Genomic DNA, 16,015 nt, shown 5'->3' with positions numbered 1-16,015 from the left:
AGGGAGGTTACATCTTACTGTGAGACGAAACCTTATAACTCGGCCTCAAACCATTTTACGACCCAAATTGTTAAAATAAAATCAAATAAAGAGGTCGGAAACACCTTAAACTCGGGATTGAATGGTTTCCATTATCTTTGCCCATGGGAGTACAACAAGCCTGGCCTAATCAACCCTGCTGGGTCGCCCTGGTGAGAGTGTCGAGTGATTAAAGTCCTGAATTACCCATCGACCCCAGTTTACATTACTGATGACGCGTTCTAGTGTTCACCCGCTTAATTAAGCCGACCTCGGCTGGACTGGGTTAATGAAAGGCGTGGTCCAGATTAAAATTGTTTCACAACCCGATCTGGCAGAGTCCCATATTCTGCCCGACCGTAAACTCCACAACCCTGTCTCCCCCAGCCTCACATATACATCCCCAACATTACCGCTCACCCAAATCCTCAGGTCTAAGGGCCAACAACCCAAGTATCCCGGACTGCAGCCCGACTAACCCTGGCCTTAGGCCCACGAACATGTTCAATTAACACCAGGTCTCATCCACCCCGCGCTTGGGATCTTGGGATCCAAAGCAATATCTCGTTGAAAGTGTCTATACAGGTCGATGTGGTGGTTACGAAGGCTTATGAGGTTCGTGCTTTTATTAGACGAGAAACTGAGTTCAAAAGTCAGGAAATTATGCTCCACCTCGACAAAACTCTGGTTCTGCCACATCTGGAGTATTGGATACAGTTCTGATCACCCCACTATAGCAATGATGTTGAAGTTTTGGGGAGGGTGCAGAAGAGATTTTCCAGGATGCTGCCCGGTTCAGAGAACATGTGCTACTACCAGAGTCCGGATAAACTTGATTTGATTCTTCTGGAGCGTTGGACGCTGAGGAGAGATTCGATGGAAGTTCATATGATTATGAGAGGCATAGATAGAGTCGACCAAATGTATCCATTTCCCAGGGTTGAAATGACTAACACCAGGGGAAATACATTGCAGGTGAGACGGGGTAGGTTCAAGGAGAATGTGAAGGCTGTGTACGTATTTGGAGATGCGCACAGATTCGGGAATGTCAGCAGAACCAGAGTTGTGATGAATATCAAAATTGCACAATTTATACATACGTTGATAATAAATATACTTTAAACTTTGAACTTTGCTCTTGTCATGTGCTTGACGATGGAGGAGGCCATTTTGGAAGACTGGACTTGCAGCCCTCCATTTTGAGATCACTTTGAACTGATTCTTGCTCTGGGATAATATGATCTGGTCTTGGGTAGCACCTGATAAGGATGTGTGCGCTCTTGCGGATGCTTTTAGATTCGAATTGTGGGCAGATATGGGGTGCGCATGGATATATAGGTGTCGGCCTGTTTGGGGGGTGTCGGAGGATGAGAGGTTTCGAACAGTAATGAAGCTTCTGCAACTCTCTTGGTTGTTGGCTGAAACCAGTTTCAGTGTGGGTCCTGGCGCTGGTCACAACTTCCATTATCGTGTCAGTAGCTTCCACTCGGTTCACCAGTGAGCTATGCAAGTCCCTGGTGGAGACAGAGGAATACCAGCGCACACGGATGTTGGAGTGTTCTTCATTGCCGTTTCTGTGACTGTTCTGTTTGGTCAGCCCGGGTTGTTAGCCCTGAGCGAAACTCTCAACAAATATTTAGTTGGAAAGCTATTGGAAGTTATTCTGACCCGGATATATACGTACTTGGAGAGCCAGGGCCTGATTAGGGATAGTCAATATAGCTTTGTGCGTGATGCTTCCATGTCTAATCAATCTTACAGAGTCTTCAGAGGTGCTTACTAAGAAATCTGATGGAAGAAAGTCAGTGGATGTGGTCTACAGGTAATTTAGCAAGGCCATTGCCGAGGTCCCGCTTCGGACTTGGTTCAGAAGGTTGAGTCGCTGGGCATTCGGAATGAGGTAGTGAATTGGAGGAGGCAGAGTGTGGAAACAGTCGGTTGCCTCTCTGACTGGAAGCCTGTGACTACTGGAGTGGCGCAGGGATGTTGTTGTTTGTCATCCATATCAACAATCTGAATGTTAATGTGATGAACCGGATCAAACCTGTGGATGTCATCCAGATTGTGTTGTATTGTAGACAATCAGAAAGGCTATCAAAGTTTGCCGGGGGATTTGGACCAGATGGAAAAATGGGCTGAAACATTGCGGATGAATTTTAATGCAGACCAGTGTGAGATGTTACACTTGGCGTGGACAAATCAGGTGATCAGTCGAGCATCGGGGAATGCGGTAGAAGAGAGGGATCTAGGAATACAGATTCATAATGACTTGAACGTGGCTTCACAGGTAGATAGGGTCGTACAGAGAGCTTTTGGCACATCGGCATTCAGAAATGAAAGTATTGCGTACAGAAGACGGTATGGTATGTTGAAACTGTATAAGATGCTGGCGAGGCCGCATTCGTGTAGCTTTTGCTACAAACCTACAGGGAAAATATGAATCTGATTGAAAGAGTGCAGAGAGAATTTTCAGGAATGTTGCTGGGAATTGAGCAACTGAGTTGTAGGGAAAGGTTGAATAGGTAAGGAATTTATTCCCTGACGTTTAGGATGGGAGATTTCAGACTGATATACCCCTTCAACCTGATCAAATGTTTTTAACAAGGACTCTCCGAGTTCTCCCCGCTTCACAATTTAGTCCGTGATATCGCTGTATCGCGGACAAACAATGTCATACCAAAGAGTGCCCCGAACCAGGATATTCACATCCCCCTGGTATCCTGAATGGTCTCTTTCGGAGAAGCCAAGTGTTCTCAGTCGCCACCACGTCTGAACAAACATTCAGCACTGTCTGCTTGCTGGCCAACAAGCAAGCAAAAACAGACAAACACATTCAGATCCAATCCCACACGGACACCCATAGGGACCTACACGCAGACACACACCAACAGTCAACAACACACACAGACTCACAGATTCAGACCTACATAGATCCACACGCAAACGCACACACACATGCATCCGCCTACACAAAAACGCACATACATACAGAGAAACGCACACGCACAGGAACTGAGACAGACTCAGGGAAACGCACGCAAATTGACGTGCACACCATCTCTCTCACACACACACACGTTTCAGTCGCCGATGTAGAGGAGATCCGACACAGATTGGGGGGACAGCTTCATCGAGCACCTCCGTTCCGTCCGCCACAACAGACAGGATCTCCCTGTTGCCACCCACTTCAACTCTGCTTCACATTCCCATTCGGATATGTCCATGCACGGTCTCCTCTACTGCCACCATGAGGCCAAACTCAGGTTGGAGGAGCAACACCTTATATACCTGCTGGGTAGTTTCCAACCCCTTGGTATGAACATCGAATTCTCCAACTTCCGGTAATTCCTCCTTCTCCCTTCCACCATCCCACTTTCACTCTGCCTCCTCTTCTAGCTGCCTATCACCTCTCTCATGATTCTGCCTTCTTCTACTACCCATACTGTTTTCCCCTTACATTCCTTCTTCTCTTCTCCTGCCTAACCCCTCCCTGCTTCCCCTCCCCACCCCTTGATCTTTCTTCTGGTTTTTCACCTGGCACCTTCCACACTCCCCCCATCTTCTTTATCGGGGCCTCCGGCCCCTCCTTCTTTAGTGTTGACGAAAGGTCTTGGCGCGAAACGTTGACTGCTGGTTTCAACGGATGCTGTCCAACCTGCTGAGTTCATCCAGCTTGTTCGTATGAGAAGATCTGGAGCCCGGACTGGATACATTGAAGCTGCATCTGGGTTGCGCTCAATGGGCAACTTTATTAATGAATTGAACCACCGAGGTGTTACTCTCTCTCTCAAGTACACACACACACACACACATAAACAGCAGACAACCGCACACACACACCTCAGGTGTTTATCTGGGTATTCTTGGGGTGCAACATGAAAATCTTTGTTGAATTTCTTTCTTTAGAGCTGCTCCTGATAAAGGTTGTATGGCGTAAGGATCCGCTTCATTTTAGACTTGTTTGGATGTGTTACACGCACAACCTCTCAGATTGTGTTGTGGTGCCATAAGGTGGTCCCCTGTTTCGGATTTATCGGCTGGAACGGGACGATGACGCTTCCGGATGCGGTGGCTCAAGTTGATGTGAACGCACTGGATTGATTCGAGGGGCAAAGAAATGATCATCCTGTTAAGTGTGTGGAAACGTCACAAGAAGAGAGGGTTTAGTATTGTGTGGATATGTTCTTCTCTCGCTAGGGATATATGTTTGCTGGATGATGCAATAAGTTCCACTGTAGCGTTCCCGGTAACGCCACCCTGTTATTTTTTTTCAATGACTTTAGTTAATTTAATAAATTCCAAGGATTCTGTTATGACTGGGAGTCTTTGGGGTCATCAGTACTTAAAAGAAAATTATTATGATATGATAGAACATTTTTACAGGTGTTTCTAAAATATTTTTACTGGGAACGTTGGTGTGGCTGTTTTTGTGCCTGAATTGCAGAGAACGATAAAGAAACGACGTACTGATCATTTTCCAGTTTGTACATCAGAATTAGTTGCCGTCATTTTAGGCTTAAAGTGTGTGGGTGAAACTTGTCCTTGCAAATTTGTAATTTGATCAGATTCCTTTTCGGTGTTGATGAGTCTTTAAGATGGTCATTCTAGCAGTCGGTAGGGTTTACTGTTGCAAGCTCAGCCAACATAATTGCATATGCGATGTGCTGGATTAACAGATCGGTTTCCCTCGGGTCCCTGCACAGAGACATGTTGCCAGCAATCAATGGGCTGATTGTTCTGCTACAAAAGCTGTGTTTGTCTGTACGCAGATTTGGGGGTGCACGCGGATTAGGGAGCAGCATTGGATTTGCGGGTTGCCCTCCGATTTGGTGGTGAAGGCTGATTTACGGGTGCATACAGATTTGAGGGTGTGCACGGATTTGAGGATGAGCACGGATTTGAGGGTAGGCACGGATTTGAGGTTGCGCATAGATTTTGAGGTGTCGGCAGATGTGGACGTTCTAAATGAACTCCCTAATGCGTTGGAAGTCAACTGCAGCAATGGTAGTATTACTGATGTCGAATTTTCCATCTGTAAATTTAAGAAAGCTTTTCTTAATGCAGGTCAGATGTCGGCAGGAAAGAATGATGTGTGTTGCTGTATGATCAGTCACATGCCCTGACAACGCTCTTGTGATAATATTTCAATGTATGTTTTAATCGTATTTGGAAGTTAGGGCATCTTCCTTTCTGATGGAATCTGGCAGTTCTAGTGCCGACTCTGAAACCTGGGAGATCCCCGTCTGAGTCTTCTGGTCAGAGGCTAAATCATTCATAAATCATTGATGTAAACTCATCGAATTTATGGTGATAGAGCGTTTGGATTATATTCTGGAAGAGAGGTGATACAGCGTTGTATCAGAGTGCATTTCGGAAGTGTAGAAAACATCCGATTCAGTTTTATGTTTGGAAGATGAGAATAGGAAAGTACTGTTAAATAAAGATGTTGTAATAACAGTATGTTTTGATATTGAAAAGGCAGATGATAAGTTCTGGAATGAAGGACTTTTGATTAAATTACGAAAATTAGGAGTGAAGGCGAGATTGTATGTTTTTCAGACTTATTTATTTCGGCAGTCGATGCAGGTGAGGGTGGGAAACTCATATTCGAACCTTACATGGCAGTATTGAAATCCTTTAATATTATGATTAATGATATTCTGTCTGAGATAGGTACTGGGGTGGGTAAATCACAGTATGTAGATGATGCAGCTTTATAGATTAGCGGTAAGAAAATCTCTTTTGCTGCATTTAGGTTGTAATTAGCAGTTAATCCGTTGGAACATCAGGTAAATCGCTCCGGATTGAAGACGTCAGTAGCTCATACACACATCGGATGAATAGGCCTGCACTTGATTTGGATTCTATGCTCAGACTCTTGAAGCCGGGTCTGTGGCAAGATTTCCGGTTTGGGGAAATGAACCTGGTCAGGCGTCAGACCTCTCGGTGGGAGAGGATTTTGGAGGTAGCGACTACAACTCTATCTCCTTCACCATGGCGTCTGAAGAGGGATAGGAGCAGACAATTTGGGAAAACATTTCACCGGGGTAAGGGGAAATACGATGCTATTGGGCAGGAACGTGGAAACATAAATTGGGAGCAGATGTTCTCAGGTGAATGCACTGCAGAAATATGGCAATTGTTCCGGGAATATTTGTATGGCATTCTGCATAGGTATGTTCCATTGAGGCGAGGAAAGGGTGGCAGGGTAAAAGAACCATGCTGTACAAAGGATGTTGAAAATCTCGTTAAGAAGAAAACCTAACAAAAGTTTCAAGAAAATTGGTACTATTGTAGCTCTAGAAAATGACAAGAGCGAGCAGGAGCCATGAGAAGGCCTTGGCGAGCGGGATTAAGGAAAACCACAAGGCTTTCTACAATAATGATGATGAACCGTGTGAGAATAGGACCAATCGGGTACAATTGTGGAAGCATGTGCATGGAGCGGAAGGAGGTAGCGGATGTATTTAATGAATACTTTGCTTCAGTATTCACCAATGAATAGGACCTGATTGGACTGAAAGGCTTGAGTTTATAGTCATTAAGAAAGAGGATGTTCTGGAGCTTTTGAAAGTTAGATAATTCGCCGGGACCGAATGAAATGCACCCTTGACTACTGAGGGAAGGGAGGGAAGGGATTGATGCTGGAGTGGTGATAGGTAGGTCAAATAGAGAGAAGTAGTTGCACCCAAGGTCACGGCACCGGAAACTGAGTGACGGTCAGGAAGGAGAGTGCAGCGCAGCCCTGTGGCCATCCCCCTGAACAACAGGTATATCACTTTTCACAGCGGTGGGCTGGGGGAAATGGCCTCGCAAAGGAAGTCACAACAGCGCATCCCTGTGGCCATCCCCTGAACAACAGGTATATCACTTTACACACCGGTGGGCTGGGGGAATGACCTCACAAAGGAAAGTCACAGCTGTTGGGTCTCTGGCGCTTGGTATGGCTCTGCGGCTCAGATGGGAACAGGGTAGAGTAACAAGGTTCTGCAAAGGAAGTTCAGGAAGTGAAGTGCTAATTAAAGAGACAGCTCATACGGGGCTGTGATCTCAGGACTGCCATCTATGCCATGTGCCAGGAATAGGAAGGATAAACTGTTTAACACGTGGCGAAGGAGTTGGTGCCGGAGGGAGGGCATTAAATATTTGGATCGGTTGAGCCCACAGGGATTGCAGTGTGCACAGAGTGTGAGTGTGTTTGTGGAGAAAGGACATCGTTGATGGAGGGTGAGAGAGCACACAAACACATGCATTGGAGTGTGAGGGAGGGGAGTCAGGAGGGAAAAGGGGAATGAGGAGGATGGAGTTAGGGTTCCATTACAAAGCCCCAGAGTCACAAAACCATCCTCCTCTGGAATCGGTCCCATTCCCTACCCCTGGATGGGGGTGAGCATTGAGTTGCCTTGCCAACGAGAAAATAAATCGTTCTTATGCCCCGGGTTAACACACTTCTTTAATAAATTTACGTTGATCTTGAACATTGAAAAGTACTGTTTGTAAAACATGTACTGATGTGAAATGGTCTCAGTGACGGTCCGAGAGTGGAAAATGAACCGGTGTTCAGCCCCACTGTTCTGTGCCGGACAAGATCCCCCATCGGAGTCTGTCCCATCTCTCTGTGCTTGACACGTCTGACTCTAAACTTTCCTATTTCTGTCCCTGTCCCAGTGTCTGTTATTATCCTTCTCAACCCCGTTCCCTGTCTTCTTCCCATGACCTTCGACGCCTTTAGGAATCCAGTACTGGTCAGTCTCTGATTATGTAAACACTGAGATCCGGCCTCTGAGAGGTCCATGGCAATGAATTCCACAGCTCCCTCATGTCTCCCTCCCTGGAGTGAAGTTGCTGGAGTTTCAGCAGGGTGAATCTCTCTGCTCTCTCAGGACAGAAGTGTGGCCTCTACTTATTGTGAACTCGCTGGAGCCTCTCAGGGTGGGTTAACTGAATTAAACTCTCCCCACACTCTGAACAGGTGTACAGCTCCTTCCGTTGCGTGAACTGTCTGGTGTTTCAGTTGCTCAGGTAACTGAATGAATCCTTTCCCACACTAGGAGCAGGAGAACGACTTCTCCCCAGTGTGAACGCACTGGTGTTTCTGCAAATCGGATGTCTGGATGAGTCCTTTTGCAAACAAGGAGCAGGTGAACAGCCTGTGTGAACTTGCTCTCTGGAATTTTGTCTCACCTTTACAATCTGAGACTGAGTCGGGAAAAGATACCGGTGCTGTGGAAGACTTCCTGCTTGATTCCTTTGCTCAACAAGGCGACTCCATCTGAACTTAATGACGACAGACTAATAGCACTCACATCTCATGTGATGATGGTGATGGACAGGCTGGTCCTGACTTACCCTGGACGCTCTAAAGTTTGCCTACCAACCTCATGAGGGTGTGGATACATAATCTATCTGGTGCAGCGAGCTCACTCCCATTGGCATTGTGAGAATCGCTTTTTTTTTATTTCGCTAGTGCCTTCAATACAATCCAGTCACGTCTTCAGTGCAACAACCTGCAAAGGATGGGCGTAGACAAACTCACTGACTCCTGGATTACTGCCTTCCTGACAGACAGACCCCAGTTTGCACTGCTGGTGGTTCTCTGCCGGAAGTGGTGATGAGTGGTACTGGAGACCCACAAAGAACTGTCCTGTCCACGTTTCTGTTCACACTATTATCTCACCTCCCCCCACATTCTTACTACCTCCCTTCCTTTCCAGTCCTGAAGAAGGGTCTCGGTCTGAAACGCCGACTGTTCTCTCCTCTCCATAGTTGCTCCCGGCCCCTCTGATTTTCCTCCAGCATTTCCCGCTTTGGATTTCCGCATCTGCAGATTTTCTCCTGTTTGTTCACATGCGCATGCGCGGAGGTCATCCCGAATATCGCGCATGCGCTCAGTTCACGAGGGACTCACAAGGACCGGCTGCAGGTAGGAGGGTCTCCGGGCGGGAATTAATCTCCGGTGTCTGAAACACGTTTGAAGGGTTATTACTGTGAGCTCCTGCCGCACTGGTCCTGCATCCCAGGACAGCACCGGTCGGTTCCCTCTTTCTCAGCCCCACGATCCATACCAGGGTCCCGGGGTGTTTTCAGCTCATGAGCGCGCCATTTCTGCGGCGCATGCGCATCGCTGGCTGGCTGATAAGACAGGTTTCTCGTTCGCGGGGCCTTCTGGGTAAAGGTGTAGCCATGGGTGACGCTGCCAGCGTTGTCCCGGTGCAGTCGGAGGAAATGTGAGCGAATTTATCTCCCAAACACTGCCGAGGCCCAGCTATATAATTGCAAGGATTAGTAACTCGGAACAAAAATATATTTCCGAGTTAATCTTGGATGAAATGTCTACTTTCCAATCAGTAAAAATGTCAATTAGTGCTGTATGGCAAAAAAAAATCCTTCCGTCAGATTTAGTTCTCTCTCTGTAAAGAAGGATATAAAACAGCTTTGTCCTCGATGCCAGCTGAGTTATGGCTTTCACATCACAAAAGTGCCACACTCCAATGAGAATAACTACTTTCATGTCATTGCCATTGCCATCAATGTGTTCATCACTGTCCATCAGCTGGGGGGAGGGAATCCAAGGAATCAGAAAATCTCCAGGATCAGACATGTAGTAACAAGTGCTCTTTGCAGTGTTGTGGAACATGAGCAGAACTGAGATAATACCAAAGAACAAACTGAGCCAAGTCACAGTTTGATCGAAGGCAGAAACAGCCCATTCTCATACAGATAGGAATACAGTCAGAGAATTTGATGGTCACTCTGGATGCCTAATTCTTGCCTTGTTAGAAGGTGAGGAGTTCATACAGAAACAAAGAAATCTACATTACATTACACGCCCTTCATCCCAGAATGTTGTGCAGATCATGCAATCTAACTGAGAAACTGCCTAGAAATTTCCTACCACATCACCCTCTACTCATCCTAGCTCCATGTATCTATCCGAGAGTCTCTTGAAATACCCTACTGTATCCACCTCTCCCACCTTCGCAGTGTATTCCACACACTCACCACTCTGTGTGAAAAACTTACCTCTGACATCCCCCTTGTACCGACTTCCAAGCACCTTAAAACTATGCTCCCTCCTGTGAGCCATTACTGGTCAGGGATACTGCAGAAAGGGTGGGTAATGTAGCAGGATCCTCTTTTGAGTCAGTATGGGTAGAAATCAGGAACAGGAAGGGAGCAGTTACTCTACTGGGGGTATTCTATAGGCCTCCTGGTAGCAGCCGAGATACCGAGCAACAGATTGGGAGGCAGATTTTGGAAAGGTGCAAAAATAACAGGGTTGTTATCATTGGTGACTTTAATTTCCCTAATATTGATTGGTACTTGATTAGTTCCAAGGGTTTAGATGGGGCAGAGTTTGTTAAGTGTGTCCAGGATGGATTCCTGTCACAGTATGTTGACAGGCCGACTAGGGGGAATGCCATACTAGATCTAGTATTAGGTAACGAACCGGGTCAGGTCACAGATCTGTCAGTGGGTGAGCATCTGGGAGACAGTGATCACTGCTCCCTGATCTTTAGCATTATCATGGAAAAAGATAGAATCAGAAAGGACAGGAAATTTTTTAATTGGGGAAGGGCAAAATATGAGGCTATAAGGCTAGAACTTGTGGGTGTGAATTGGGATGATGTTTTTGCAGGGAAATGTACTATGGACATGTGGTCGATGTTCAAGGATCTCTTGCAGGATGTTAGGGATAAATTGGTCCCGGTGAGGAAGATAAAGAATGGTAGGGTGAAGGAACCATGGGTGACAAGTGAAGTGGAAAATCTAGTCAGGTGGAAGAAGACAGCTTACATGAGGTTTAGGAAGCAAGGATCAGATGGGTCTATTGAGGAATATAGGGTAGCACGAAAGGAGCTTAAGTAGGGGCTGAGAAGAGCAAGAAGGGGGCATGAGAAAGCCTTGGCGAGTAGGGTAAAGGAAAACCCCAAGGCATTCTTCAATTATGTGAAGAACAAAAGAATGACAGGAGTGAAGGTAGGACCGATTAGAGATAAAAGTGGGGAGATGTGCCTGGAGGCTGTGGAAGTGAGCGAGGTCCTCAATGAATACTTCTCTTCGGTATTCACACTGAGAGGGAACTTGATGACGGTGAGGACAATATGAGTGAGGTTGATGTTCTGGGGCATGTTGATATTAAGGGAGAGGAGGTGTTGGAGTTGTTAAAATAAATTAGGACGGATAAGTCCCTGGGGCCTGACGGAATATTCCCCAGGCTGCTCCACGAGGCGAGGGAAGAGATTGCTGAACCTCTGGCTATGATTTTTATGTCCTCGTTGTCCACGGGAATGGTACCGGTGGATTGGAGGGAGGCAAATGTTGTCCCCTTGTTCAAAAAAGGTAGTAGGGATAGTCCAGGTAATTACAGACCAGTGAGCCTTATGTCTGTTGTGGGAAAGCTGTTGGAAAAGATTCTTAGAGATAGGCTCTGTGGGCATTTAGAGAATCATGGTCTGATCAGGGACAGTCAGCATGGCTTTGTGAATGGCAGATCGTGTCTAACAAGCCTGATAAGAGTTCTTTGAGGAGGTGACCAGGCATATAGATGAGGGTAGTGCAGTGGATGTGATCTATATGGATTTTAGTAAGGCATTTGACAAGGTTCCACATGGTAGGCTTATTCAGAAAGTCAGAAGGCATGGGATCCAGGGAAGTTTGGCCAGGTGGATTAAGAATTGGCTTGCCTGTAGAAGGCAGAGGGTCATGGTGGAGTGAGTACATTCAGATTGGAGGGTTGTGACTAGTGGTGTCCCACAAGGATCTGTGCTGGGACCTCTACTTTTCGTGATTTTTGTTAACGACCTGGATGTAGGGGTAGAAGGGTGGGTTGGCAAGTTTGCAGACGACACAAAGGTTGGTGGTGTTGTAGACAGTGTAGAGGATTGTCAAAGATTGCAGAGAGACATTGATAGAATGCAGAAGTGGGCTGAGAAGTGGCAGAAGGAGTTCAACCTGGAGAAATGTGAGGTGGTACACTTTGGAAGGACAAACTCCAAGGCAGAGTACAAAGTAAATGGCAGGATACTTGGTAGTGTGGAGGAGCAGAGAGATCTGGGGGTACATGTCCACAGATCCCTGAAAGTTGCCTCACAGGTAGATAGGGTAGTTAAGAAAGCTTATGGGGTGTTCGCTTTCATAAGTCGAGGGATAGAGTTTAAGAGACGCGATGTAGTGATGCAGCTCTATAAAACTCTGGTTGTGCCACACTTGGAGTACTCTGTCCAGTTCTGGTCACCTCACTATAGGAAGGATGTGGAAGCATTGGAAAGGGTACAGAGGAGATTTACCAGGATGCTGCCTGGTTTAGAGAGTATGGATTATAATCAGAGATTAAGGGAGCTAGGGCTTTACTCTTTGGAGAGAAGGAGGATGAGAGGAGACATGATAGAGGTGTACAAGATATTAAGAGGAATAGATAGAGTGGACAGCCAGCGCCTCTTCCCCAGGGCACCACTGCTCAGTACAAGAGGACATGGATTTAAGGTAAGGGGAGGGAAGTTCAAGGGGGATATTAGAGGAAGGTTTTTCACTCAGAGCGTGGTTGGTGCGTGGAATGCACTGCCCGAGTCAGAGGCAGATACACTAGTGAAATTTAAGAGGCTACTAGACAGGTATATGGAGGAATTCAAGGTGGGGCTTTATATAGGAGGCAGGGTTTGAGGGTCAGCACAACATTGTGGGCTGAGGGGCCTGTAATGTGCTGTACTATTCTATGTTTTATTTTCAGTCTTGGGAAAAAGCCTCTATCCCTCATCATCTTATTCACCTTTCTGAATTGACAGAGAATTGATCGCAGTGGAATATCATTCTCCTTCTCTCAGTGTGGGAAGGGATTCACTCACAGCCTACCCACAGACAGGCCAGTGAGTTCACCGTGGGGAGATACCATTCTCCTTCTCTCAGTGTGGGAAGGGATTCACTCACAGCCTACCCACAGACTGGCCAGTGAGTTCACCGAGGGGAGAGGCCATTCACCTGCTCTGTGTGAGGGAGGGGAACTACTCAGTCATCCAGCCTGAAGATACATCAGCAAGTTCACACCACAGTGAGATGCTCCAACTGTTCTGCAAGCGGGAAGCCATTCATTCTGTCATTGATGCTGACGATACTGTACATGGGGTCCCGGTGAGAGTGGACAAGGAACACTGTGCACAGGTCTGATCTCCCTCCCCGAGTCCGCCTTCGGGATGCAGGGAATGAAGAGAAGGTTTCCCACATTGACTGATTGGGTGGGGGTGGCTATGTCCACGGAGATATTACACAGGCTGGGACTGTCTCAAAATTAGAGAAATAAGAGGTGGTCTGACTGAGACAGTCTCACAGGAATTTCCTCACCCAGAGTGCAGTGAATTTTTGCAATTTTCTCCACAAGGTTTCTAAGTTCAAAAGGCAAATTTAGGGCCACAGTGGTGACGGAAACACTGCGGGAAAGTGGCGCTGAATGAAGGGCAGAGAAGGCACAAGGGGTCGAATGGCCACACCGATCATGTTTATTTCCTAAAGCACAAGTTTACCTGTGCAATATTTCCCTTTGGGCTTTAGCCTGTCAGATTGCACAGAAATGCGGTAAGAGTTCCGGAGATCCTTCGGCAGCCACTGCGGGGCATCTCCCGTCTCCCAGCAACAGGGGACGGGTCTGGGAGGCAGCTTCGGACAACCGGCTCCGATCCACGGCGGGGAAAGACCAGGCACCCTCCGTGTTGCTGAAACATCTCACGGAATCTCACCCAGTCTCCTCACCTCTGCCACCTGAAGGAATTAAGACCCCGGCCGGTGTTGCAGACTTTACCCGAAGTGCCGCTCCCGATCTCCGACTTCTCACCGGGTCCAGTCGCTTCCGGTTCCATTCTGAGCGCTCGGCGTCCCGCCCACTGACACACTCCGCCAATGAGAGCATGTTTGTTCCAGCGCTGTTCTCTGATTGGCTGTGAGTTTGTCTGAGGTCGGGCTGCTGCCGGGAGCTGGAGATGTCAGTCACAGTTTGTTCTCAGAATCAAAGCAAGTTCCCCGAGGCTGAAAGTTCAAAGTAAATTTTATTATCGGAGTACAAATAAATCACCGCATACAGCACCGAGATTCATTTTCCTGCGCACATACTAAAAAGAATTCTGTAGAGTAGTAACTATAACAGCGTCATGACAGATCAGCCAGAGTGCTGAAGGTAACAAACTGTGCAAATGCAAATACGGAGAAACAGGATAAATAACAAGAGCATGAAATAACCGCAGCGGCTGCTGATGGATCTCCGGAGCTCTCACCGCTCCCCTGTGCAATCCGACAGGCTGAAGGCCAAGGGAGAACAAGGCGCAAAGGTCAACTCGTGCTTTAGAAAATAAGCAGCAGGTGCTGACGTGGCCATTCGGCCCCTCACTGATTCTGTTATTCACTCAGAATCACTATTTTCCTGCCGAGCCCCCAAATATGACCTCGGGTTTTGAGTCTCTGGAGCTTGGCTACACACTCCAGCCGGAGGAATCATCATTCCTAGCCCAGCCCTGCGAGACTGTGTCTGTCTCTTATTTCTCTCATTCTGAGACAGGCCCAGTGTGATCATTCGTTGTGGGAGCATCTCAGTGCACCACTGCATCTGTCTCCTCACTGCACAATATCCTCCACATCCCCACTCGCATGGTATGAACTAATTTAATAATCGTTTTAAATATTTACTGAACAATCGTGTCACCCCCCAGCCTGACTCTCTTTATACCTGGAGAAAAGTAAAAACGAGCTGCTGGAGTTACACAGCTCGTCAGGCAGCGTCTGTGGAGGGAAATGGAAAATTGACATTTCGGGTTGAGACAGTCCAGATGAAGGATCTCGACCCGGAAAGTTGATTGTACATTTCTCTCCGCAGTTGCTGCCCGACCCACTCAGTTCTTCTAGCCTCATGTTTCTTACTTGAGATTCCAGCAGGTGCAGTCTCTTGTGCCTCTTTTTTCAGAACTTGCCCCTTTCAGTCCTGCCTCAGACTGAACCAGGCTTTTCTCTCCGGCTTCTTTTCTGTTATGCTCCTTCTTTAGCCCATCACTCCGATCGGGACACAGGCGGCCACCAGCAGCTCTCCGAGGGTTGATCGGCCCATCACACCGATCGGGACACAGGCGGCCAACAGCAGCTCTCCGAGGGTTGATCGGCCCATCACACCGATCGGGACACAGGCGGCCACCGGCAGCTCTCTGGGGGCTGATCGGCCCATCACGCCGATCGGGACACAGGCGGCCACCAGCAGCTGTCCGGGGGTCGATCGGCCCATCACTCCGATCGGGACACAGGCGGCCACCAGCAGCTCTCTGGGGGTTGATCGGCCCATCACTCCGATCGGGACACAGGCGGCCACCAGCAGCTCTCTGAGGGTTGATCGGCCCATCACACCGATCGGGACACAGGCGGCCACCGGCAGCTCTCCGAGGGTTGATCGGCCCATCACACCGATCGGGACACAGGCGGCCACCGGCAGCTGTCCGGGGGTTGATCGGCCCATCACTCCGATCGGGACACAGGCGGCCACCAGCAGCTCTCTGAGGGTTGATCGGCCCATCACGCCGATCGGGACACAGGCGGCCACCAGCAGCTCTCCGGGGTTTGATCGGCCCATCACTCCGATCGGGACACAGGCGGCCACCGGCAGCTCTCCGGGGGTTGATCGGCCCATCACTCCGATCGGGACACAGGCGGCCACCGGCAGCTCTCCGAGGGTTGATCGGCCCATCACACCGATCGGGACACAGGCGGCCACCGGCAGCTGTCCGGGGGTTGATCGGCCCATCACTCCGATCGGGACACAGGCGGCCACCAGCAGCTGTCCGGGGGTCGATCGGCCCATCACTCCGATCTGGACACAGGCGGCCACCAGCAGCTCTCTGGGCGTTGATCGGCCCATCACGCCGATCGGGACACAGGCGGCCACCAGCAGCTGTCCGGGGGTCGATCGGCCCATCACTCCGATCGGGACACAGGCGGCCACCAGCAGCTCTCCGGGGGTTGATCGGCCCAT

At 48.4% G+C, this 16,015-nt stretch overlaps 1 protein-coding gene across 1 annotated transcript in view; it reads right to left on the bottom strand.

The window, feature by feature from the left end:
• Positions 1–13,918, bottom strand: part of LOC140719982 (zinc-binding protein A33-like) — a 41,153-nt gene extending 27,235 nt beyond the window's left edge. Inside the window, exon 1 of the mRNA XM_073034895.1 lies at positions 13,762–13,918. Coding sequence (XP_072890996.1) covers positions 13,762–13,918 — 157 coding nt within the window. The remainder of the gene's footprint in view (positions 1–13,761) is intronic.
• Positions 13,919–16,015: the final 2,097 nt, after the last annotated feature.

Source organism: Hemitrygon akajei, unplaced genomic scaffold, assembly GCF_048418815.1.
Source record: "Hemitrygon akajei unplaced genomic scaffold, sHemAka1.3 Scf000034, whole genome shotgun sequence".
Lineage (NCBI taxonomy): Eukaryota > Metazoa > Chordata > Chondrichthyes > Myliobatiformes > Dasyatidae > Hemitrygon > Hemitrygon akajei.
The sequence above is the reverse complement of the archived record's forward strand: the minus strand, read 5'-3'. Positions and strand labels throughout refer to the sequence as shown.